General features: G+C 37.4%; 1 protein-coding gene across 3 annotated transcripts in view; it reads left to right on the top strand.

The window, feature by feature from the left end:
- The window catches only part of RBKS (ribokinase), a 71,920-nt gene that overhangs the window by 29,782 nt on the left and 14,999 nt on the right, over positions 1 to 27,139 (top strand). For 2 of the 3 annotated variants that reach the window (XM_051782917.1, XM_051782914.1), the window contains 3 exons: positions 5,034 to 5,198; positions 10,764 to 10,855; positions 19,914 to 20,102. In XM_051782917.1, the coding sequence (XP_051638877.1) occupies positions 5,034 to 5,198; positions 10,764 to 10,855; positions 19,914 to 20,102 (446 nt within the window). The remainder of the gene's footprint in view (positions 1 to 5,033; positions 5,199 to 10,763; positions 10,856 to 19,913; positions 20,103 to 27,139) is intronic. The other variant, XM_051782915.1, reaches the window with a different exon arrangement.

Genomic DNA, 27,139 nt, shown 5'->3' with positions numbered 1-27,139 from the left:
CACATAGTAAAAGAATGATGCATAAATTCATGTAGTTTATGTGTTTGAGAAACTGAAAAATTCTATGTTAACACTGGCCTCAGATTCCATTTAAAATCTAGTAGAAGAACAAACCTGGTCAGAACTATGCTCTAAAGCAAACAGATGCACAGAATTGGTAATGGTTCTTGTTGTTACTTCTCCCCAAAACCATCTGGTGCCTGAATTGAGTAAATTGCAATAAAATAGCAGCACTTATGTGCTTTGCTGTTGCAAGAGACACTATTTTTTTCCTGTAGAAACCTGGTTGATTTGACCTAAACAGGTTTTACAGCACTTTTCAATGGGCTTGTCTGCACATGCATGTTTTACTGCAGTGGCTGTGCTGGCATAGCTGAAACACCACAGCATTGACTGGACTGAGGTAATTTCTGCTACTTCAAATTATACCTAAAAGGGAAGCATTTGAAATTGGGGTTGATGATACTGTTTTGTGTTAAGACAATGAGGGACAAATAAAAAACATCTCTTTAAATTGCCGAGTTTTAATTGCTGTATTTTCACACACCTAATCTGCCCTTTTTCTTACCAGTTCTTTACAAATACTGATACTTGGGAAACTTAAATCAACTGAGTAATATCACAGGCAGAAGTAGGAGAGGTACTCAAGAAGAGACTGTATGAGACTGTGATGTATGAGTGAAGGCAGAGGAAAAGAAAGCTGTAGAGAGCAGTCAGAGGAGGCTCAGAAGTAAACTTTCCCTATTGTTACCTCAGTATGTCTAGCTGGTGCTGCAGAATTTGTGGGAAGATTTTTACTGGTTAGTGAATTGCACAACTGTAATTCACACACTATTGTAATTGGCAAAGTACTAAAAATTTGAAAATTATTTGACACAGTTGATACTCTCAAAGTTGCATTATATTCTGGGGCAATACAGTATAGTTTCAATAAAAGATAGAGAGGTTAAATCTCTGCCTTAATGCAAAACGGTGAAGAGATGTTTAACAAGTTTATAGTGCTGCACTGGAAAGCGTGAAGTCCAGAGGTGCTGCAAGGTTCCCCCTGGATGGTCTCAGAAATCTGTCCAGAAGTCTTGCTGGGACCTTGCCTTCCTTTCAGTTTTCTCTTTCGTGCAACTACCTTTTCAGGTAAGTTTTGACTGAACACAAGCTTCAGTATATCAGGACCCTGTACAATTCAAATTTGTACTTTCTCTCTTAAGGATAAAAGTTGGTACATCCACCTGCTTTTCTTAACACATTTTCTTCGAGGTGCATCACACCACTTTGAACCCCAGGTTTTGTTTCCCCTTTCAGCCTGCCTCTTGCCACGAGCTCTGTCACTTAGCACACCTTCTGCTAACAGTGTGCTATTGGGTGGTGAGAACTCCATGAAGTGATGTGTGTTGTACTTTTACATACACTCGTAGGGAGGAAAAAACCCTCTTTATGGATAATTTTTTACATGAAGTTTATTGCAGCTTTGTCCATATCTGGTACTGACTGTTGATGGTGCCATTATGCTGGCCTGACAGGACTAGAGGTTTCAACAAGTCCAACAGCTTCCACATGCATAGCAAAAATTCAGTGGAGGGACAACAGAGATTGGCAGGTCGTGATTAAAGTTCTCTTGATTATTGCAAGTTAAGACATAAGGCTCACCTACACAGAGTACTGTGAGATAACCCTCACTTGAGACAGGCATTGTGCTGACTTTATGATAAGGTTATTAATCATTCATGAACAGTGAATAGACATTATTTTGTAAGTAAGTGTACCTTCAGTACCAAAGCACTGCTAGTATAGAAACATTCAAAATATATATTTAGATAAGGCTAAATAAACAAGGCAAACTTAGCATACATATGCCAGCTTGTTTGAATTATACTTTCCAAAGAGGAAAATCTTTGTTTTGAACCTTCAGGTTTGTGAAGAAATGTCACCTGAATTTTAGAGACTTTCTATTGACATTCATCATGAACTTGAATGTTTTGTGTAAAAAACTATTCAATACTTCTATCAAGTGGTTGCATAGAAATTATGATACTGTAACACACCCAAAACTTGCCCTCATATTCATGAACTGTGTGATTTGGCAGCAAATGCTCTTCTTATAACATTCTTTTCTGGTCACAAATGTAATCTTTTTTCTGTATGAATTATTATGCACAAACTCTGCAGCTATTGTTACAATTGCACTCTTTGAGATTTTGGTGAATTCTTAGCACTACTGATGGTTTTTAGGCTCATCATCCAGTTTTAAAGAGTGATAGTTATTGCACTATGGTGTTTACTGGTTTGACACTGATTTTTCCACTGGCACTTCTCATCTGGTGGCATCTATAAAATGACCCTTGTAAAGGAAGTCTAGCTTGAGTTACCTATCTTTCTAAGAAGTGACAGTATCAGGTTTAGAAGCCCAGCTGAGGACATGAGTATTTACATATGCAGCATTCATGCTGATTGTACCCAATCCCATCTGGTGTAAGCTTGTGCAAGTTATCAGCTTCATTTAGCTGTTATAGCTTATAGCAATTGCGAATGTGGCCCTTAATATTCTAGCTGATGTCTGCAAAACTTAAAATTATATAGATGCTCCCATCGAAACTGGGAATTTTTAGTCTAAGAAAAGATATTTTAGAATTAATGGTAGTGCAGTCAGTATATTGTTCTCATTCTTAGTGTAGGTAATGTTTTGCCACACTGGAGTGGTTTTAAAAGTTAGGTATAGAGCTTAAGACTTTGCCTGGAGGTAACAGAGATACATAGACATTTCTGGACAATAGTTTTTCTCCTCCTCAAAAAGATATCTAAGATATGTAAGTCTAAAAAACCTCTGAAAATATTTATCTCTTCTCCTCGTTGAAGGAACCTAGAAAAATAATTTTTAGAGATTAGTTTTCTTAGACTTTTCTAGTATGTAAGATTTTTTTTTAAACTTAAAAAATTAGTTCATGTTGGACAAGATGAATCCCACCCCTCTTTGCCATCTGTCTTTAACTCTGTTGTCCCTGGTGCTGATTTCCCATCTGATTTCCCTGGCAAGAAATAATTGCTGTCAACAAAATGGTTGCTGTTAATACGAAATTTTGGGGTTTATTGTGAATGCATGGGTCCAGATTATGCCTTCATGCACCCTGGTGTAAGTTTGTGTGGACTGCTGACCTTCAGTTAGTGTGGTATATGCAGGTAAGGAGAGAATGGGGGGGGGTTGCCTCCAGATTGGGTTAAGCCTATCTGGATTGTTGCACCGTAGTAGGTACTGCAGTTCCCTGGCAGGTTTGAAAGCAGACTCTATGTCTCTGACCTTCTGTAGTTACAAAGAAAAGCTTCAGACTGTGATCTAGTGCAGCATGGTCTACCTTGAATTTACACATGTGGGTATAAGCAAACAGCCCTCCTTATCGCCTTGGGCCATTAGCTCTAAAGTCTAGTAATAATATACATGTCAGTACAGCTAAAGAGTTCAGCAAGATAATGCAACAAGACGTGGATAGAGTCTGAGATTCTGGGAAGCACATAGTCCAGGCAGAAAATAAATAGATTTTTGTTCTACTGATTCCCTGCCTTTTGCTGTTTGCTCTGCTGCACCCTATAAGCTTTCAAAATATATGCTTGGTAAAATAGGTACAATTTGCCTTTGAATATTTTCTCAACAGGATTCAGATATCTTTGGTAACATTTACTTGTTGCAGAAGGTTTTTTTGTTTTCTTTTCTTTTGTTTTTTATCCAAGATGCCCATCATTGTCTGTTGAAAAGCAGGGCGTTGGCTTTAAGTGCTGAGGTTTTGCTTTTCATATGCAGCTGTTCTGTACCAAACCATTGACAGCAGAATTGCTTTGGAAAGCTTGGGTCCCTCCCTCTGAGCTCACTATATTATTCTTTCCATTGTCCTGCTTTCTTTTCAGAACATATTTAGGGAGAGAAGCTTTGCATGTTTCTTATTCAAAGGACTTTGAAGTCACATTCAACAAAAATAATGTATTTAAAAACATAAATATTTATTTGCAGAGTAATTCAGTTCATTACAGAATTGGTAGCCTTTAATGATTGGCAGTCCTTAAAGGAATCTTCAGCGGGGGCGGGCTGAGCCTGTAAATCAAGGAACAACTGACTTATTGAATTTAATACCTGAGTGATTAATAATAAATTTTAATTTGAAGGCACCCATGCCTGAAGGTCTCTAGGTGTTGTAATAGAGATTAAAAAGAGAAAGAAGCTGCAATAAAAGGTGATTTGTGTGTCTGAAGAAAAACAAAAGAATATTTGGAACCTCACCTAACTCTTACACAAACTACAGGAATGGAAAGGATCTTAGATGTGCTTTGAGTCACTGCTGTGCTTCCACACGCGTAGCTTTGCTTAGACCATTCTATTGGCCAGCTTTAGGTGCAGAATAAGCTGTCACCCACCTTCTTCACTCACTTCTGATAAAGCTCTCCTTAGACACAGGCATCACCTCTCTGGGTTTTGGTGACAGGCTGCTTCTGGTTTTCATGATGGTTAGGAGCCCTAACTTAAATGTCTCAGGTAAATGGCACAAGCCTGCTTCTCTGAAATCTAAGGAACATGCATAATTTTTGTAGCTGTGTGAAATACTCTTTGTTCCCAGCTGATGGGAAAATTTTGGCATAGGAATTCAGTAATCACGTTGATACTTTTCTCTTCCAAATGCTACTGGAATATTTTAGGAAAATGGAAATATCAGCCCATGTATCCCCCATGTCCACTGTGACTAGTACAGTGCTTCTTTAGAGTTCATAGAAAACACCAAAATAAGACTGAGGAATGCCCATACACGATTTTTCCCAAAGAAATATATAATGCATTTTTTATGCAGTGCAGCATTCATTCGTCCATTGATCTTTTTAATTATCCTCTGAAATATTTGGATATTTGAAAATGTCAGCAATGCATACATTTTTAGTGGGGATTTTTTTTGAAAGTAAATTGAAATGCTCATCTTAAATGTATTGTAAAAAAATCAAGGAATTGTTTTACATACTTCATTGCAAAAGCTAATGTAAAAAGCACTATATCTTCTCTTTAGGACAGAATGTTATTGTCATAGTCCCAGGAGCCAACCTGCTTTTAAATTTTGAAGACCTGAAGAGGGCTTCTGATGTCATCTGTAAAGCCAAAGTGCTTGTTTGCCAGCTAGAAATAACCCCTGCTGTTTCTCTTGAAGCTCTGAAAATGGCACGTGCCAGTGGAGGTAATTTGACATAAGCCATTCTGTCTCTTTCATTTGTACTTCATGAAAAATATTCTTTATCGTGCTTTCTAAATAAAGATCCTGTGGTCTATTCTGGTTTCTGTCATACTAGTTTTATTTAGAATTGAAACAATAGCCAACAAATTCATGCTACGCTAATGAAAACTGAATTCAGTTTTAAAATTTTGCAGTGTTTACCTTGAATGGCAAATCAAGCCATATCCTTATAATCTCCTCCTATGTGTCTGATGCTGCCTTTCCACCTACTTTCATGTGGTGACTAAATAAAGTATAATGTTGCAAGGTCAGGAGCTATAGGCCTGACTCTGGTATTATTCCAGAGCAGAACAAGGATAATGAGTGCAAGTCAGTAAAGTTCCACTCACAGTAAAGTAAATCAAATGACCTTAAAACCAGACTTGTGTCTGTGTTCTCCTAGCATAGCAGTAGGTATGGCTGTGGTTTTCTATACAGTAGTTGACATCCTTAAAATAAAATAAAAGTGGTTTTTTTTCTTAACTAAAATTCTTAGATTGTGTCTGGGCATAATGCCATTGAAGAGACACAGTCATGGTCTGTGAAATTATTAGTAAATTGTTACTGTACTGTACTTTGAAATGTAGGGCATTGTTCCTTCAGTGTAGCATATATGTAGATGAAAGCTGACATTTTACCTGAATAGGATGGGGTTTTGTTACCAACGTAATGTTTTTGTTTTTTAAAATGCCTGTGATGCTTTCAGTTACTCAAGCACAATTACCACAGTATTTGAACACTAAGTAAATAATTATGCAAGTGAGGCATCTATATGAGGTTTAAAAAATGTTTTTCCTATCTATCCAGAAGATAAGACTGGGAGGGGACAGCTCATAGCATGATCAGTCACGCAGTGGATCAGGGATGGAACTGGGATCAGAACTAGCTAGTTCCTTGCAGCTGGGCCAAGGCTTGCTCCAATAGATCACAGCGTGCTGAGATTGTTGGCTCTTCAGTTCTCCTTCTGCAGCCATGATCTGTCGTGCACCTGTTGTGATCACTGGTGTTCAGGCACTAGTGCAGATGTCAGAGCTTTATGCATCGTGTTCGTGTGTTCCGTGCCGATTTAAGCAACGTTGTTAGATGGGAGGCTGGGAGAGAGGGCCCCGAAACTGTGGTGGTAATAGTCATAAACTCCATGAACAGAACGGTGCATGGGGAAAAATGATTTGAATTTCTGTTTGAAATGTCAAAACTGGGTTTGTGCAAATCTAAATAAAAATTGAAAACTTTAAAAACTGTGTAGCACTTGAAATGCTTAAAATTCCAGGGACGGGGGGTGGGAGGGGCAGGAGGAGGGAGGACATGGAACAGAACTTACTATATTTTCATTATGTTTTATGAAAATGGATAAAAGCGTTCTTAATCTAGTGGTTAATGGACTATAGTTGAGCCATGAATCAATATCCATGACTTATTTTGTCTACTTCTAACTCTGTGCACAGATTTGGCAAGATGCTTCACACTTCTGTCACCCTCCTATGGCGAGATGCCAGCCTGTGACAGAAGAAAAGATAGGATTTTTTTAAACGCAATTGAAAAAATTCAAACCTGATACATGAAACAGGCATGCAAGCATTTGGCAGCCGTAGACAGCACAATATATCGAGAAAAGATAGTAGTCAGCTGTGGGCCAGCTATAGTTCTGTGCTGTCAGCATGCTATCATTGTGCAGCTCTTCTATCAGGAAAGTTTGGTTGCTTCTGCTTTAAAGCAATAAGCTACACATGGTCAAATGGCATGTGCCATCAAATCTAAGTAAACAGCTGAGTTTGTGGCACTGTAAAAATCTATCCGTAGCCAACAGTAAATTTTTAATGTAGTTTCCCTTCTTTTAGCCTGCAATAGCCTCATGTATAATGTAGTACTGCATGTTAGAATGTGCACTTGACTATTTTTGTTTAAAACAGATGCATATCCAGATGCCTCAAACCTCTGTTTCAATGGGTTTTTTGCTTGTTTTTCTTCATTCTTACTGAAAGAAATAAACAAAAGCGAGAAAGAATATGATCACACAAGCAAGAACTCTTTGGTTCTCTTCAGTGAACATCATCTGGATCTATAAGCTAGAGAGAGACATCTCATGGCTCAAGGATGGAAGGAAGGAAGGGAGGAAGGATTGTAAAGTAGGTATAAACTGTAGTGGAAATCTGACTGGACTAGTAGAGGGTTTTAGTGGCTGATGGTGAGAAGCTGCTGCTGCTTCCAAGGGGGGGATCACTTCACTGATGGGCAAAATGTTATTGTATATCAAAGTCTGTAAAATAGTTTTTGGGCTTCTGTAAAGACAGACTCCTTTAAAGATGGCCGATAATGCCATACGAGTGGCATATTCATATAGCCTATTAGTACTTTAGTGAAGAATGAGCTGGAAGCAGCCTCAGTTATTAAGATTCCATGTCACTTGCAAGTAAAGGATCTATTTTTCAGATTCTTCAACTTTTTTATCTTGGGCTGCAATTTTTCATATCAGCTGTTTGTTTGTCATTAAACTCTTTGTGATTTCTGCCAAAGTACTGTGGCTGCAGAAACCAAGCAATGGAAAATGCCTCCCACCCTACCTCCTTTAAATTTTGGATACTGGCTACCTTAAAATTTACTTTAGACTTGATAGCAAGGGAGCTTTCTTTTAAAGCTAAACCTTTATGATGGTACATAAACCTACATGATTTTAACTGTATTATCTGCCTTTGGAAAATAAGTACCTCTCACACAGACTTCACAAAATTGTTAAGGTCTTCACAGCTAGCTTCTCCCAAGAGTCTGTCCACACAGGTAGTTGTCCATTTGGGCAGCATAAATTGCAGTGTAATTCCTGAATCTGGTTTTAGGCAACTTCTTTTATACTGTTAAAGATCTATTTTAGACTGAGGAAACACAGAGCAGGAGCTTGCTTGATTTAAATACAGAAAAGACAAAGCCGGACGGGAATGCTGGGGAGGGAGAGTAGATTTCAGACAAGGTAAATGTAGGAGGGATTTGCTTGATTTTTGGGGGTGGCAGAGGAAGAAGGAAGGGAGAAGCTGAAAGGGGAACAAAATTGGAACAAAGATGAGGATTTGTTGAATAGAGATTGGAATATGGGTATAGAGGCAGGGAGTAGGCTGTGGGCACTGGAAGTGGGAATCAGAAAGCAGAGAGGGGGTGTAAAGTGATACAATGTGAAATTTGAGTGTAAAAGGTTACAATTGCATAGTTCCTGTGCAAGGAGGCATAAAGACAAAAAGTAGGTGAGGAGAATGAATCTTGGAAAAGGGAGAGAAGTGTATAAGCTCAAGAAGTAGGCCCATGGGAATCGCATGTGATTTAACAAGACCAAGTGCAAGGTGCTGCACCTGGGTCAGGGCAACCCCAGTATCAGCACAGGCTGGGGGATGAACAGACCAAGAGCAGCTCTGGGGGTGCTGGTGGATGAGAGACTGGACATGACACAGCAGTGTGTGCTTGCAGGCCAGAAAGCCAGTCGTGTTCTGGTCTGCATCCAAAGCAGCATGGCCAGCAGGGCAAGGGATGTAATTCTGCCTCTCTACTGTGCTCTGGTGAGACCTCACCTGGAGTACTGTGTCCATCTCTGGGGTCCTTAGAACAGGAAGGACATTGACCTGTTGGACCGAGTCCAGAGAAGAGCCTCCAAGATTATTAGAGGAATGGAGCACCTCTCCTATGAGGAAAGGCTAAGAGAACTGGGATTGGTCAGCCTGGAAAAGAGAAAGCTTTGGGGTGACCTAATTGCAGCCTTCCAGTACCTGAAGGGAGCCTACAAAAAAGATGGAAAGAAACTTTTAACAAGAACATGGAGTGACAGGACAAAGGGGAATGGCCGTCCAACACCCAGGCCATTGTATGATTCTGTAATTCTATGAAAGATTTTGGGCAGAAAATTTGGTGTTCCTCAGGAGAACCAAACAGAGCACCCTCTTCTTCACAGCCTGAAAGAAGATTTTAAGGTTCCTCTATCTCCTCTGCTCAGCAGATATTAAATATGGGAGAAAACTAGTAGTAGTATATTATACCCTGTTCATGATGAGTATTACTTAAAACCCAAGTTGGAACACTTCCAGTGCTGCTCCTGACCCGTGTATGTGTTGGGATGATACCACATGACAGAGTTTGTTTTCCAGTGTATGCTGTTAGTTTGTTTTACCTAGGAAAGTATACCTTAAAGATTTGTGTTTTAGAAAACTTTATTAGGGTTGCAGTTCAGAAAATAGGAAATGCAAGAGTTAAGGTTGCCTGTGAAACCTTAATTTGTCTCCTTTCTGCATATGTATTATGTTGCAGTCTTTAATTATGTGATCACATGCTGTTTTTCAGTGGTATGTGATCATATAATTAAAGAGTTTATTATAATACATACTGTATTGTAATAATATAAGGGAGCCAAATTAAGATTTCATTGGAGTTTCTAATCCTGGCATTTTCCAACTTCTGAGTACAAGTCTTTGTCACTTTAATACTCTTTTAAACGAGGCAGGTAGAGGGGCATGATAAAGTTGTACAGTCAAGGGCTAAAACTTGCAGAGTATTGATCACCTAACTTCTAAACTTCTTGGTACTCAGATTTTGAAAGTCTCTGCGCATCTTTGTCTTTTAGGGCATTAACTGAGATTCAGAAGCATTCAGGATGTCTGACAATTATGTGATATACCTTACAGTCTAAATATGTGTTTAGGACTGAAAATATATGCATCTAAATTGGAAGATTTGGTCAATTACTATAAGGAATATTTCTGAAGTAAGTGTGTGCTTTATTTAAAAATGATGGCCTTGTGGTTAAGACACAAGTATTAATCATAAAATTGGCAAAGTGAGAATCCAAGGCTGCAGACTTCCTGTGTTAGTAGTGAGTAAGTCACTTACACTGTCCTCATGACAAACCTTTTCTGCTGTTACAAGGGGCCTTAGGCTACTACTCTTTAAAGTTAGGTTAACTAACATATTCTACCACGTGTTAAGTTTAGGTCTGGCTCAGCCAGATAGCATATTAAAAATATACAGTGCCTTGTCTATGCTACAGTTTTATAATGTGGCAGTTTGAACAAGTTAGGTAACACATTCAGAAGCATGTTTAACTCCTTGTCTGGACATGCCCTTCATTACTCCATAACCCATGATTCTTCACGTACAGAACTAAGATAACCACGCTGAAAAAATTCTAGAACTAAATCAGTTCTTGTAAAACTTATTAATATCCTGGAAGAAGCACCATCAGTTAAACAAATTGCATGACTGTTTAAGGATTTTTTTCTCTCTTTTTTTAATTTAATAATTTCTTGGCTATTTTTTCTGTTACTCTTCTGTCACATTCCCATCATTACAGGTGCCTGCACATGAATTAGAATGGAACTTCAATATAAATAAAGTTTTTAGCAGTTGTATAAAATGAGGACATGGAAACTGAGAATCATTTTTATGTTAATAATAAACACTGGGGGCCGTGAATTAAACACAATGGTGTTTCAAGTGATGATTTACGAACCTAAACCGCTACAAATTTAGACTTTCTTTTTCTTTTTTTTCTTTTTCCAGTAAAGACTTTATTTAATCCAGCTCCAGCCCTTGCTGACCTAGATCCACAGTTTTATATCTATTCTGATATCTTCTGCTGCAATGAAACTGAGGTAATGGTCATATCTCATATTAAAGGAGTCTTAAGCAGTAAAATATCAGAGAGATACTCTTAGAAATGCAGCATAGGGAACAGGAAAATTGAGCCATGCTCCTCTTACATAGGACTTTTGGAGGTGACAGATTTGATTTCTGATATAAACAACAAAGAGGGGTGTTCTAGAATACCTTTAGCTTGCACTCAAAATTAAATTAGTTGTCTACAGCAGGAAAGTTGGGTCTAAACCTTCTTACAAGTAGATCAGAAAAACAGATCCATGAAAGAACACTTTTAAAATGTTATCAATGAGTGGTAAATATTAAAATAGTCCCTTGATATGATTAGCAGGAATGCACTAGCCATAGTGTTTTGACAGTTTTAAACTCTCTTGCCAGGAGGTGATGCACGCATGCTGCACTTGATGGTTAATAGTAGCTTCATATGCCTCTTCCTGTCAGATCTGTTTCCAGTGAATCTATTTTCTGGCCTTCAACTGTATGTTTTCTGTTTCGAGGGTTTTTTTCCCCTCCTTTCCCTCTCTCTTCTAATTCAAGTGTGTTATTTCTCCCAAAGGAAATTATTTTTGTCACAAGAGACAAATTAAGCTCACCTCATGAGCCCTTTGTTTAAATTTCCTATTTACTAGCATTAGGCATGCTGTGTTCCTTCCCCTCACCCTCTCTTTATATAAACAGGAATGTAGGAGAAGTAACCTAGTGGATAGCAGACATGCCTTGGTCATAGTTTAGTTATCTACAAGAAACGTGATTTCTTCAATGAACATGATACCTTTGGGTGGAAGGTAGGGCAAAGAGCTAAGAGAAAAACATGGCCCTGCTTACTTACAGCACTTTTTGTCTGATGACAATGTCAGTCAGAGTAAGCTCTTCAAGACTCAATTACCCTTTTTTGAAACTTCCGTTAAACCCCATGACAAACCCTATCAGAAGTTCCCAGTCCACATGTCTTCTAACATTTAAGAGTCAGTCTAAGTAGCCCAAAAGAACATCTGAATTTTGTTCTGGAATGTTTTATTATGCGTCTGCCATGCTCAGATACTACAGAGAATTCAGGAATTAGCAAAACAGCAAGGTGAGAGATACCGTGGCTCTTCAGGTCTCTGGAAGCCAAAGTTTCCAGGATTACTGGCAGTGACACAATTTGCAGCTCAGACACTGTCCAACAGCTATCCGAACTCAATTCTATGTGATGAAGAGGACACCCCTACTCTCCCAATATTTAGTAAATGTCATTTTTGTTTGCTTTTTTCATAATGCCACTAGTTAATTTCTTTTCCCCCGTGAAAACTTATCTCCCATATGTTAGAAGCAAAACTTTGTTTTTAATTTCTTGTCTATTCCTGACTTTTCTCTCATTGCTCTTTGCAGCACACATGTTAAAGTTTTCCCTTTGTTGTATTTTATTGCTAGAGGACAGTCTTGAAAGAGACATTCTTAGAGAAGTGTAGTTTGCTGGAGCCAGGGTGCATTATTATTATTACCACCACATGGAGAAAAGAAAATTACTTCTATCTGGAGAACAAGAAATACAGGTGTATAATTATAATAGATCCCTGCTCACTCATCTGCCTTTCCTGCAGAGCTGGGGGTACAGTTTGCGTTCTTTTCTGCTATTTTCTTTTAAAAAATAATTACCATGTGAAGATAGCTGGGATCACTGTAAGCAAGTCAGGCACAGAAATATACTCCCTACTGTTGATGAAACTCATCTCTTCTGAATTTATGGAAATGCTAGACCTATAGAAGTTCCTGCCAACCGTATCATGGCAGCACAGATCCAAGTGTAGTATTCCTATCCTGAGAACAAGAATGGCACATAAGTACCTTTGCTTTTAACAATAACCTTTTCAAACTTTGCATTGAAATCAATTATGTTAGCATGAGTCTAATAATCAATTTTGTTTGATTTCATGCTCTCTGTGTGTCTGACTTGTATTGAACTGATTTTTAGGGATGAACTATTGCCATTGTTTCTTTCTTTTTGCTGAGAAAAGAGGAAAATGAAGCATTTGGTTTTCTTATGTCACAAGTTTGAAAGTTGTTTTTTTAGTAATTGTTTTATGTTCATATGCCATCTGTTTTCTGTTTTCTTTCATGACTTGCTTTAATTTCAGATCTTTGTAATGAATACACTCGAGAAGTTTGATATGGAGATAAATGTTTACATACCCAAATAAAGGTTACCAGTCGCATCTCTGTATGGCACTTAAAAGCAACAAGTTGATTCTACAAATCCTAAAGATAATTCTAATTTTTTCAGCTTTATCCATTCAACTAACTAGATATGCATTTCCTTCATCTTCTTAAATCAGACGGTACTGAAGACTTTAATGATCCCAAACATATATAGGGAAAAGATCTTTTTACTTTTTTTTTTTTAAATTTCCCTCAGTATCTACTGGCAGTCACAGTTATAAAAGAGCATTTGGATAAGATGGACCTTTGCTCTGAGAAAATGGTCATTCTTTTGGATTTTTTAAAATTATTATTCTCTTTGGCTGAATTATTGAATGCCCTGCTTACAACTGCTTTCCTGAGATGTTCTGTTCCAGCTCCATTGCCCCTTCTGCTTGTAATTTCTACGTCTCAAATAGCTTACTTCTAGCCAAAATCCTGTTTATGTTCCTGCCTTACACCTTTTTGGATCTTTTATTTTTTATTTGGTATCTTTAGGTATTACCAGAAAAAAAAATTGTGTGTTTCTTCTTTATCTTCAGTAAGTATTTTAAATAGTTAATAAACCATCCTGGGTTTACAGATGAACTCTTTAGAGCTACCCAGTTCAACTGCTCCTAAGACATTCTTTTTAGCACATGTGTGTGCTAAGACAAGATTAAGTTTACACAGACTTTTTTTAATTGATTGGTTTGCATTTCTTAGTAATTTACATTTACAACTATTTGTCACAGTTTTACCAAAATGTCCCTATCTTTGTTGTTCACCAAGAACTACTTTTAAATTATAAAATCCTATGGTTTGCAGATAATATGTGAACAGTATGTTTGAAACAGAAATTGTGTTGGCTATAGAACAGAACACCAGCCATTTAGCTTGAGACATCTCATACACTGTGTGGAGTGTTTCTATTATTAAAGATGAGAAAAAGGGGGTAGTCCTTGTGATGAGCTGAATTATTACTGAATCAGAAGTTTCTGTTATTTACAGCCATGAAGGTCAGGGGGGTTTATCTGCAATGCCTTTGTCAAGGAATAGAAGTTTAAATGTGTCAGCTGTAGTGTCAGCCATGGGATGTCGGTTGCCAAACATGCACATATCAAATACAACATCAACACTTTATACTCCATCCTTCATTAAATGCTTTAGGATTTAATGAAATCACATGTGGTATCTGGTATAACAGCACAGCTTGTTCTTATGGATTTATGTGCTGGAGAGAAGCAAACAGAATTACTCTATCAGTGAATTATCTACCATTAGTTTGTCTAAAAGGCTCTTCACAAGCTGTTCTTTTCACTCTTGCTTGTTGCAATAACAATTTTCTTTATGTCTGACATTACTTTCTTTTTATGTGGTTCCTGAAAAAAAAAAAAGTCAGAACAAATCTTGCAAGGTTATCAGCTCTTTCTTTGCTTAGCCTGTAGTTCAGTTTTATCTTTTCCCAGAAAGATCAAACTTGTTGAGACTAGTTTGTTAATTCCCAGATGTAGCACAGCCTAATCCCCGAGGTTTGTGCAGGAATGTGCTAGTTCTCCATTCCCTTAATTCTTCTAATGAAAAATAAATGTATCCAATGTCATCTTGGTGAAAACGAATGGTTGTTCTTTTCAGTCATCTATAAACGTTGAAAACGAGACAACCTTCTACAAGATGAGCTCTTTGGAATACTTACCATTTTTTTCCCACGTATTTGTGTGATTCCTTGCTGCAGATGGCTCTAGGCATAACCACAATGTCAATACAGTTCATGTCTTGTTTTTCTTATTTAGTGTGTGCATGCAGTTACACAGCCTTGCAGGTTAGGAACCAAAATACATTGCACATCAGCGATTTCAATTTGATCCTAAATGTTTTGAAGAAAGCTGCTTCTCCATTCAAAGAATACTGAAGAGCCCTTCAGGAGAAGGAAAACTCCTAAACAGTTGCAGTAAATGACTAAGTTTGTCAAACTGTTTTTAATGCAAAACTGGGAACTGCTTTTTCCCCAGTGTAAAGTAGGTATCAGGTTTGTAACATAAAGGCGGCCTAGCAAAGATTTAATTAAATGGTAGCAAAATACTTTGGAGTTTCAGCAGTAGAAAGCAGCACAACTAAATGTAAGTGAATTGCTAATTTTGTTAAATAACGCTGCAAGATATACAAAAATAATAAAGAAAAATAGATACTTTCCTACTGTTTCTTTTTAAGTGTTACTGTCTATTACCAGAAGCTAGATCATTTTTTTGGAAGAAATATTAGTAAGGTAAATTTTTATTAGTATGTCCAAAATCAAGAGACAATATTGACTTTTGGAAGATTCAGAAAATATCAGGTTTTTAAAACTATATCTGTAGACTGGGATAAGGACATTTAAGATACTGTTTATTAGTATAGAGAGATTAATACTAAGGATAATCTTTTTAAAGAAAATATAATTGATATCTCTAGTAGTCAAAACAAAAACAGGTCCTTTTACAAAGTATTATAAATAAAGTATTTCATAATATCTCTTGAATTTGCCTTTTCTCTTTTAAGTAATGGAGAACTACTATTCTGCCATTACAAAGAAGTAGCCAGCAATTCACAGTATATTTTAATTCCAACTTTGTTCTAAACCTGATTTTATCAGTCACTGGAAACTATGAAATTTCCCCTATTTAGTCTAAAATGAAAGATGTTACTTTTGGGAGAGAAGGGAATAGCTTCAGGGTAATTCATTTCAATCAGCTTTTAATTATTCTAGTACGATAAGTATTTCTGCCTGTATGTACGTAAAAATTTTATAATTTGAAACAACTGGAACTAGCTTGGCTTGTGGCCTGATCTTGCAATTGGTTATACACCAAATCTATTGTACTGCTTCTCTGGGACTGTTCACATGTGTTAGAATTAATGAGATTGAGTTCTTATTTTGTCATTCTCAAAGAAATATCCTAAGGTACGAGCCAAGTTTGTAGCCAACTGGCTTGCTGTGCTTAAATATTTGAAATTAAAAATATTTTAAATTATCATATGTAGTTTTAGATGGATTAACCTTAAAACTGGAACAGTTTCCCTGTTATTATTTATTATTATTCTTCCAGCAGTTCCTGGCAACACTTGCAAAGTTGTTATTGTGTTAGGTGTACAAAAAACAGGCCAAATGATAGATTGCTCCCCAAAGAATTAACACTTCTTGTTATTTCACCAGTTTAGATTTGCTGAGGATCATAGGGTTGTAGAGGTTAGGAACAGACCTCTGGATGTCTCTAGTCCAACACCGCGGTGAAACATGGCCAGTTGAGGTCAGATTGCTCAGGACTTTGTCCAGTCAAGTTCTGGATCTCTGAGGTTGGAGACTTCATGACCTCTGGGCACTTGTTCCACTGCTTCATCACCCTTTGGTGAAAAAGCTTGTCCTAATACTGGAATTTCCCGTGTTCCAGTCTGTGCTTGTTGTCTCTAGCCCTATCCCTGTGCATCTTCAAGAAGACTCTGGCTTCCTTTTCTCTCTACCCACCTATTAAATTCCTGCAGACAGCAATAAAATCTCCCCTTAGCCATGAGTTTTTAAGGCTGAACAATCCTGCTTCTCCCAGCCTCCTCTTGTCTCTGGTCACCTGATTGTCCTGGTCTCTGGTTACCTGACTGTCTTGATGACCTTCCATTGCAGCATGCTGTGGAATGTCAGTGTCTTACTTGTGCCAGAGATCCCAAAACTAGATATGATGCTACAGATTTGGTCTTGTGAATGCCAAGCAGAGGACCCAGAACATCTCCACGAAAGTGGCTGTGTAAGCCATAGGATGCCCCAAATGCACCACACTTAGGAACAATTGGCAAATGTTCATATGCTGGGATCATTCTCACTTTTAGGCAGTGTAAACTAGTACTGCTGTTGAAAGAAGTTCATTGTTTTGGATTAACTTTTGGTGGTGGTGTGGTACTGGGGGTGGTGTTAATTTTAACACAGATCTGCCTTGACATCCAGTTTGTTTCCAGGCCACACAAATGGCTGTGCTGGCACAAGAGAATGGGCCATGTTGACAGGAGTGGAAGGGAAAAATCAGGGCCATTTTTTTTTTCTGTAGCAGTTCTGGTTTGTGTCAACTTACCATGACTAGACTCTGCAGTATAAAGAGAGATGGAGTGTTAACTAAGATTAGTGAGAACTGTGGCCAACAATCTTCATATCAATGAAATTAAAAGCTTTAGTTAAATTTTTCTACCACTCTTGTAAACAAAATTGTGAAAATTCTGTGTAGATTAGTTATATAATATCCATCATAGGTTTATTCTGACAGCAGTTGTGTGGAATGTTGTCTTGCTTTATTAGGTCCATTTGACTGAGTAGTTTTATGAGACTAGTTGCAGAAAAACAAAATTCTTAATTTGCTGCTCTTTTGTACAGTATATGGCAAATGTCCACATTGGGCTTTTAGTATTGTTATTTAATTTTTTCTTTACATAACCATTAGTTATTTCCTTCAATTGTACCACAGTTTGTTTTTTAAATAAGATTCTACTGAAGGGAGGAACTTAAAATTTCACCATAGTATTTAACATCAGTTGACATTTATCTCAATCTCTAATTATTGGCACAGAATCTGTCTGGCTTCTGCTACTTTTATGATTCTTACAGCTTGTTCCAGTGTTTTTTAGTTTTACCATCCTGCTGTAGACGAGTTAGATGATAGTGGTTTCAAGCAGCCGAAGATCTACTTTTATACAGACTCTGCCTGTTCAAAAAAATTTTATTTATTGGTATAAGCAGTGTAAAGATGAAAAGAAAGATTTCTGCAAAACCTTTCACATATCAGTCCCGGAACAATTCTTTCTCTACTCAAGCAAAAAATCCTATTGACTTGGGATATAGGAAGCACAAAGAGGAGTACAGTCTTAATGCTAAGCATACAGGATGTGCATTTCATTAGGAAGAATATTGTATTTAAATACTTCATTTACTTTACTCATGAACTACAGAAGTATACCAGGTAAGTAAACCCATATTAGGTTTACTGTTTCTCTGCCAAAACCAAATCCACTTTCATCCTGGAGACTGCAGCATAGGTAGAATGTTTGGAATTATTGCCCTTCATAAAGTACACTGCTTCCCAGTTTCATTCAAGGATTTGTGTTAATCCATTTTTATTCTTGTAACATGATGTACTAGGTGTTTTGAATACAGGAATGCATAATTCCTGCTCCAGAGATCTCAAAATTCATGAAGAGACACAGACTCTTTAAATGCCTGAATAGATTATGTATATATTTTAATACTATTTATCATCTATCCTTAGTTACTCCAAAAACATTATTGGTGTATTAACTCCTTGCAAACCTTGCAAAAAGATACGTTCAAAAGGTTTTGAGATACATTTTGAAAACTAGTTTTCTTATTTTTAAATACTTTTATAGCCTTTTAAAGACTGAAATATGTTTAATTTGCTTAAATAGTTCATACTGCAAGAGAAGTTTGAGTAGCATGGTGACATGCCAGAGAGAAAATTGGATAGGTTTAGTTGCCTTCTTATAATTTAAAGCTTAGTATATTCTTGTCTGGGATCAGTGTGGTTAAAAAAAGTAGTTTTAAATTCTGTGTACATGTTAACCACACCTTGCCCTTGCAACCCACGAGTTTACCCATCAAGTCCTGCCACAGCAGCCTCCCTCTCATAGTGATCAGATCAACAGTGCTAGAAATCATTGTGCATTTGTCTAGGTAGGGACTGCAGAACTTAGTCATAGAAGTTTGAAAATTAAAACCAGTAAGTCCTCTGCTAGTGATATGATAAACTCTAGGGAGTGTGTTGGCACAGTCTGGCCCTTCAGAGCCTAAGGGTGGCTGCTCTCGCCTGGGTCAGGCTGAAACTCAGGAAATGACAGTGGTGAGCAGGCACTGACTCACAGCTGGGGGCGGTTTGCTTGTAGATGGCTGTAGTAGTTCCTGTCCCCAGCTGTCTGCTCTCCCTCTCTTTACTACAGGCATGGCCTGTGCTCCATGAAGCAGTTGTTTAATCACTGTAGTTTACGGTTTGTTACATCAAGAAGTATGTGCACTGAATTCAAATTTCAGTCAGGCAGAGGAAGGTAGTTTGAAACATTTCAGCAGCTGTTTCCCAAGAAGTTGAGCTGCTCGTGTAGCAGAGGTCAGGAGATTAGCTACTGAAGAGGTTCCAAAGTAAGTTTTCCACTGAAAATAAGCCCTAAGAGTGTGGAAGTTATGTTCAGCTACAAGGCAGCTATCTGGAAATACTTGAAACTGCATTCTTCAGGATCCAGCAGCAACCTTGTAGTAAGACTTCCCTTTTCTCAGGCAAGCAGGACAAAATTTAGTAAAGACAGATAAATTTTAGGTATTCTCATCAAAAAATGTATATAAAACTAAACAAAGTGGTCAAAATTGAGCAATTTTTTTTTTCCTTAAAGAGAATTTCCCCTTCTGGTTTAACACTGAGAATTTTAAAAAGTATTTAAAAAGTTTCTCACTTGGAGATAAATATCCCTCAACAGTAGTGACCAAGTTGCCTTGTAACATTTTTCACATTAGACCACAAAGTGCTTTTGCCAAGACTGTGTCATTGTGTCCATTTCACAGATATAAAAACTGAGGCATGTGGGAGAAATGTGATTTTACTAAGGGTTGTATGCCAGGTAAGTTGTAGAAGCTGAAACAGAACCCATGCCTCCTGCATCTCTGCATAGGCTGCTCTCCATTAGTCTGCTGCACCTGAAATGCATGCTGGTTTCCAACGAGTAGCAAGACATATTCGAATATCAGTGTAGAAAGTGGTTTCATGATCATCCTACAATACACATTTTAAAAAGATATTAAATACTGTTTTCAAGTGCAACTGTTGTCCAAAAATGAATGCTGTCAGATTATGATTTTCATTTGCGTGGGTTGTTTTCCAGGCAGAAATTTTAACGGGCATCCCAGTTGGCAACCTTGAAGATGCTGAAAAGGTGGGACGCATGCTGTTAGAAAGAGGGTGTAAGCTTGTAATTGTTACTCTTGGAGCAGAAGGCTGCATGATGATATCAGTAGAAGAACCCATTCCAAAGCACGTTCCTGCTGGGAAGGTCAGGGCTGTGGACACTACGGTACGTTTTTGTGGTTTAACTGTCTTGCTTTGGAAAAGACTGCTTAAGCACTAAGGGAAAGCAATGAGTAATCAGCCAAATCTTTGGGCACTAGCACAAAGGCTAATTTATGATGTGAAATTGATATCTTGCTTCCAGCCTCTCATGTATTAAGTGTCAGTTCACTTGAGTTTTATAGTCTGTATTTTAGATGAGCTAGAATTATACATACTGATGGTGTCTTTATGTCCCTCCTTTACTGAAGTAAGTACCTGTCTCTGACTGTAATGTCTGATGCCAGTGGCTTGAGCTGCAGTCCTATTTTTTCACCTTTGCCCAGTCAAATACTTGGTCAGAGGCATTTTAGTCTTTGACATTAGGTACTTTTTTTTAATTTCCTGCTCAGAACTAAATGATAGATACAGATAAAAACAGGACAGGCAATAGTTAAGATAACATTACTATGAAAACCTTACCACATTGCACATATGGGGCTACTTTGTGTTCCTAGTATTATCTGACATAAATCCAAAATAATTCCAGTGGAGTTACTGAGAGCAGCACAGGTCACGTTGTATGTACTAACTATACATTTAAATGCCTGTTATAATAACGTCATATTACATATGTTCTGTTACAATAGTTCATTAAAATCCTGGAGATTTTACCATCTGGTGCATTCCATATCTGAATTGCATTAATAATGACTAGTTCTTGTAGCATGTTTTTTATCCATGGACCTCATACTGATTCACAAAGAAGAAAGGCAACTGCATAAAAGATGAGGAAACAGAGGCATAAGAGACCAAAATTACCTAGATCAGTAGCATGCAGTGGCAGAGCCAAGAGTAAAGTCACTTCATCTCAACCAGAAGATCACTCATAGATTTGAACTGTGATATGCTAATGCCGTGGAAAGCGTTGTTTCATTTTAAATATGATAGTTTTCAATTTAATTGTGAAATAGAGATACTATGGCTTTATTTTCCTCTTTTGCCCTTCTGTCATTTAGAAGTTTGACTTCGAGTTAGTGCTAATTTTGGATTGTCTTCAAGTTCTAGTTAAGGGAGGGAGGTATCACTGTAGTGTACTGTGCATAAGGTTCTTGGTAGGGCGCTACAGATGCCAAACAGCCTCTGCTTGCTTTTAGCCTAGAATTAGAAGTGCCAAGGGAGTAAAAGGCACAGCTCCTAAAGCTGCCCAGAGGCAGGATTTATTAGCTTGGGAGCAACATCTTGTGAAGCTGGCAGTACGGCTTCTTGCTCTGAGTTGGTAAATCCACTAATTCTATCAAAGCTGAGCTTTAGAGTTTTCTTCTACATCACACAGAAGTGATGAAGAAGTAACATGAGTGATCTCCTTCTTCAAAAGAAGAAAATTGCTGCCAGATCAGCTATTGTTTCATATCTTAAGATATTTGCTGTTCTTGGAATAAAACAGCAATTCTGAAACCACACACTGTGGATGAAAAAGTGCTTTTTATCTTGCCTAGCAGTTCAGAGTTTCATGACTGAACTAATTTAATGCTCCTCGTTTTCTATTTTTTTCTTTTTCTTTTCTTTTTTTTTTTTTTTTTAATTTAACTTTTAATAAAGGCATTTTCTTTGAGTGTACTAAATCCTTGCCCTGCCTCCTTGTGGCCAACAGGTTATTGGCTTTCAGATAGCAGAGGATTTTCACAGTTAATTTTGTTAATCTACTTAAATACCAGTGGGCTGTTTTCAGTAAAACAGCTGTGCTCAGTTTATTCTTGCAGACTGAATGAAAAAATATGTGTTGGCCTTCCATTATAAAAGTCTTAAAGTGCTTAGCCTGATTATGACTTTTCTGAAAGCAAGTGGTTTTAAAGCAACCCTTACAAACACTTAGCAAAATAATGTCATCCTCAACTAACCTGGATAGCTCTATTATTAAAATAAATACTAAACATTCTAGTAGGACATGTTGCTCTCTTCAGGGGCATCTCTCTGCAGTAGATCCTTCCTTGGGGGAAGGAGCAAGCTGTGAGGTGGCTTACCAAGTAGCTACTTATCCACAGAGTATTCAGAGTTGTTCAAGTATATGCTCTTAGCATGGCATTTGATAATACAAAAAAAGTTGCTACCTTAAACTGCCCTGACTTCAGCATCTTGAAGGACCAGGCACAATCACATCTGGTTATGTGATGTGTCGATATTGTTTACATCTGCAGAAAATAAAGTTATTGCCAGACAAAGAGGTAAATGATGTGTATACCCTATCGTAGCATTTGCAAAAAGTTACAGAAATTAAATTAAAACAGAATTTGCCATTTAGGAGATATACATGTAAGATACAAAATGAGCTTCAAAGGCCTCTTTCATTGTATAAATTTTTCCATAGCTGCTACCACTGCAGCACTGCCCACAGTCCTCTCCGCAGCAGTGCAACTTCAATACTTACTCCTGGTCATTTCTGCAATTTTGAGAATTTTTGAACAAGAAAATGCCTGGGTAGGTACAGCCACAAAGATTAAAAATTTGAGTTCCTTGCCCCAGTCTGTGTGGTCCCCATTCTCCAGGTCCACAGGTTCATCAGGGGCACTAAGGGTTGATAGACCATAGAGCCTGGCTCCTCTTCCCAGCCCTAGAGATGGTTAAGCTAAGCGTTTATTGGCAGAATGCTGGGGAAAGCTGGCTCCATCTCCCACTCTGTGGTAGAACATGAATCTTCAAGACTTAAAATCTGGCATTTTTCACCCACACTAAATCAATACTATAAAGGGGGGAAAAAAGGCCTGTTGATTCTTTTTTTTAGCACTAATTATCTTTATGTGGGCTTTAGTAATGTATGCAATGCTTCCCATGACTGTTAGCAGAGCTCTCCATACACAGTCCAAAACATGTAGAGCACGAATAGCCGTTCAGAGGGAAGTTTTGCAAGACATGGTATTGTAAAGCTGAAACATCTGTTTCTCCTCTTATAGCTTAATAGTGCAACAAGCTTTTGTTAAGAAAATTAACTTTCCCTTCATTTTACTAGTTTCTGCTAGCTATTTCCTATATGCAAATTTTGAATAAACAGAAAAATAAGTGAATTATTGGAAAATCATCCTTGAATTCTCTGGATGACAGAAAGATCTAATTAATCCCACTGGCCATATCAATTTATATTTGAAACAGATGCTGTACATGAGACATTTGACACATAATAAAGTACTAACAAAAGACAGGTATATATTATAATCTATTTTCATTACTTTAAATAGTTGCTTTTAAATGTACTTGACTACACTGAGTTAAGTATATGCATTTACTTTATTTTAGGAAGAAGCTATTTCCACTCTAGGTGAAAATAGTACATGAAGCTGCATTAAAATAGCAGTGAAGGATAATTATATAATTCCATTTATATGACACTTCTTCTGTTGGTAGCAGAAGGTTTCACAAACCATTCACAAATTTGATAAGCATTTCATAGAAAACAATAATATCACGTACGCTCATTTTGCAGTTGCATGTGTGTGTGTGTGAAGCAGTTTGCCTGCTGCTGAAGCAGAAGCACAGCTGAGGTGGAACATGGCAGATGCTCACAAACAGCTGTGGGACATGACATCATGTCAAAACTGTACTTGAGGTGAAGGGGATGATCTGTGTGATGAGCCACATGATGATCCTGCTGCAGTAGCCCTGAACACACTGTCTTGGCAGTGACATACACTGATGAGAGAGAGTGTCTGATGGGAGAGAAGGCCACAACGTCATCCATATCAGAGAACGAAGCTCTGCTCCTTTTGCCCCTTCGCCCTCGCTCTCCCCCTCTGCTTCTGACAATCACGCAAAGTGTAATTTACAGCACTATTTACATCTATTTACATTTACTAATTATATTCCATTGAAACTGCCAAGGAAAATTTGTCAGAAGAATGTAATTACTCAAAGCTGGAATTTGGCCAGCAGTGAGATTAGTTCCCTTCCATTTTGCAAAAAAGCACTATGGGATCATATGGAGCTGAGCACTTCAGGTGACAGCTAGGGACCAAGTCAAGCCCCTGAGGTACTGCCAGAGGCCTGCCTAGGGCTTGATGTGTGCAGGTGGGTTTTGCAGAGGTATTTGGCCTGTCTGAAGCTCCACATTTGGAACTTGGATCTGGGATTCAGAGGGTCATCCGTGCCAGGCCTTTTTTGGAAGTGGGGCAGTCTGGCAGTTGGTGGCTATGGCAGGCTGTAACGTGTCTGCTGGCTCTGCGACTTTGCTCTGTGGTTGCTGCTTGCAGTTGAAGTTGGGGTGTCCTGTCTAGGATCCGTGCTTCAAATCAGAGAGATGGCACTGGCAGAATCTCCCCTGCATTAGTGGAAAATGGGTTGCTCTCTGACTAAGTGAGCCAGAGCTGCCCTGCTGTCACTCCCCTATTTCCAGGTTACAGGATGGAGATCAGTTTGGGGAGGGAGGTAATCTAGGATTAGGTTTTGTAACCTGTGTTGCTCCAGAGCCCAGCTTGGATCAAGATGCTGAATATATACTTGCATCAGTTAGGGTGACTTTCTAATTTTTGTTCCCTCTGCATATCTGGCTTCAGCATGGATGTATTTTCTGGAAAGGCAAATGTACACACTTGGGTACACAATATTTAAATGAAAATTTAGAATCCCCTTTCACAATGATGCCCCTAGTAATAACAGAAGTCTCCCTTTTAAATCTCACAGAGAACCCAGAATGTTTAATTTCACAGTATTTCTAAGCACAGCCATTAAATTTACCATATAATTTCTTATAGTATCAGCATTTTCTGGTTGTACTTTTCAACTATAGAGAGTGCACAACCTGCTGAGGGAGGCTAAGGGGATCACAGGTTGAGGTACCATACTTATGAAAGGAAACTCATTGAGGAGACAGGATAATATTCAAAATTTAATCTATTCAGTTGTGCCTGAAATTTGTCATGAGTGTATGATTTAGTCTATATAGTTCTTCACTGTACCATATTCTCAGAGACAGACAATACATGCTGTCTGTCATAATCATAAATATTATTATTTTTTATGTCAGTTCTGCAAAAGAAAAGTTCATTGTTACAATATGAATTGTCATCAGATGTTTTGTGTTTGAATATTGTTGTTTCCTTCAGAATTCTTACTACAATATATTAGATCTGTCTCTATTACTAGGGGAGAGAATTATGAAGGGCCTCTTTAAGCAGTAGACTACTCACTGAGCAGCTTTGTATTGAACTCTGAAGATGTTACACAACCTTTGTTTTAATAAAGCCTCATATAAGTGTATAGCTATATAATTTTAGATATGTCACAGTATTCAGGCCTGTGCAGCAACTGTGGTCTAAAGAAGGCAGTGTGGTTTAGCAATTTGAACAAAGGACTGAGTAAGAGTTCCAAGGCTCTGCAAAAGACTTGCTGTAAATCCTTGGGAGAGCTACTTGTCTTCTTTGTATCCCAATTTATCTGTCCATAAATTGGAGCTGCTATTAATGTGTTGCATATAATCCATGAGAAGTCTGTTAGAGATCAGAACAGGATCTGGGAGGCCTTTTTCCCAGGCTTGTCATATAACCTCAGGCCAGTTGTGCTTCTCTGGGGGCTTTGCAAACTCATTGAAGTGCTTCTGCTTGAAGTTGCGAGGTCTTGTCTGTAAAAATATGGTTTACACTAAAAATTCTCTGACTTAGCTGTATCTTCTTGTTTGGAGGAAGCCTGAGCCAGAGGAGTGAAGTGGACACTGAAATAAAGCCTTAGAATATAAATAAATCCAAAACAGTCCTCCTAATAACAGCAATTCTTTGTCTCCTGACTTTGTGGCCTAACGTCTGAGGCTCAAGGGGATATAAATACAACACTCTGTGCAATGACTAATTACTCAAAATTCTGTGCATCAGCAGAAGTGGGACTTGTGGTTGACTCTAATATTATCAAATGCCTTTGCTATTTAATAATCTTGTAGCCGTACATTATTTAGCATGCCGTTTGCACAAAGAACAGTGATTTTATTTCAGCTATCTCCCAACAAAGTAAAAATGCAGCTGGTAGTAAATGAAGCATTTGGCAGACAATGTGTCTGATGTACAGTTCTCTAACTCGCTAAGAAAAGAAAAATGTTGTTGATTGTTTAACCTTTTCCTACCCAAGGATGTAGCAAGGAGTAAAATGACAACCAAGGTTTTCTTTTTTTCTTTAACCCTAACCCTAAAACCTAACCTTTTTCTCCTTTTCTTTTTCCTTTTCTTTTTCTGTTTTTCTCTTTCTTTCTTTTTCTTTTTCTTTTTTCTCTTTTTCTTTTTCTTTTTCTTTTTCTCTTTCTCTTTCTTTTTCTTTTTCTTTTTCTTTTTCTTTTTCTTTTTCTTTTTCTTTTTCTTTTTCTTTTTCTTTTTCTTTTTCTTTTTCTTTTTCTTTTTCTTTTTCTTTTTCTTTTTCTTTTTCTTTTTCTTTTTCTTTTTCTTTTTCTTTTTCTTTTTCTTTTTCTTTTTCTTTTTCTCTTTCTCTTTCTCTTTCTTTTTCTTTTTCTTTTTCTTTTTCTTTTTCTTTTTCTTTTTCTTTTTCTTTTTCTTTTTCTTTTTCTTTTTCTTTTTCTTTTTCTTTTTCTTTTTCTTTTTCTTTTTCTTTTTCTCTTTCTCTTTCTTTTTCTTTTTCTTTTTCTTTTTCTTTTTCTTTTTCTTTTTCTTTTTCTTTTTCTTTTTCTTTTTCTTTTTCTTTTTCTTTTTCTCTTTCTCTTTCTCTTTCTTTTTCTTTTTCTTTTTCTTTTTCTTTTTCTTTTTCTTTTTCTTTTTCTTTTTCTTTTTCTTTTTCTTTTTCTTTTTCTTTTTCTTTTTCTTTTTCTTTTTCTTTTCCTTTTCCTTTTCCTTTTCCTTTTTCTTTTTTGTTTTCTTTTCCTTTTTCTTTTCATTCTTCTTCTTTTTCCTTTTCTTTTCCTTTATTTTTCTTTTCTTTTTCTTTTCCCTTACCTTCCTTTCTATTTCAAGGAAAGAGAAAAAGTAACTACCAGGCAAACAGCTTATTTATCAGTGGAGTAATTATGCCCAGAACTCCCATTAACATCCCACAAACCAGCAGCATAATAGCTTCCTTTCTTTTACATGCAACCTAAATAGG

This window comes from Manacus candei, unplaced genomic scaffold (genome assembly GCF_025592945.1).
Source record: "Manacus candei isolate 608988 ecotype Guabito, Panama unplaced genomic scaffold, ASM2559294v1 h1tg000017l, whole genome shotgun sequence".
NCBI classification, from domain to species: Eukaryota; Metazoa; Chordata; class Aves; order Passeriformes; family Pipridae; genus Manacus; species Manacus candei.
The sequence above is the reverse complement of the archived record's forward strand: the minus strand, read 5'-3'. Positions and strand labels throughout refer to the sequence as shown.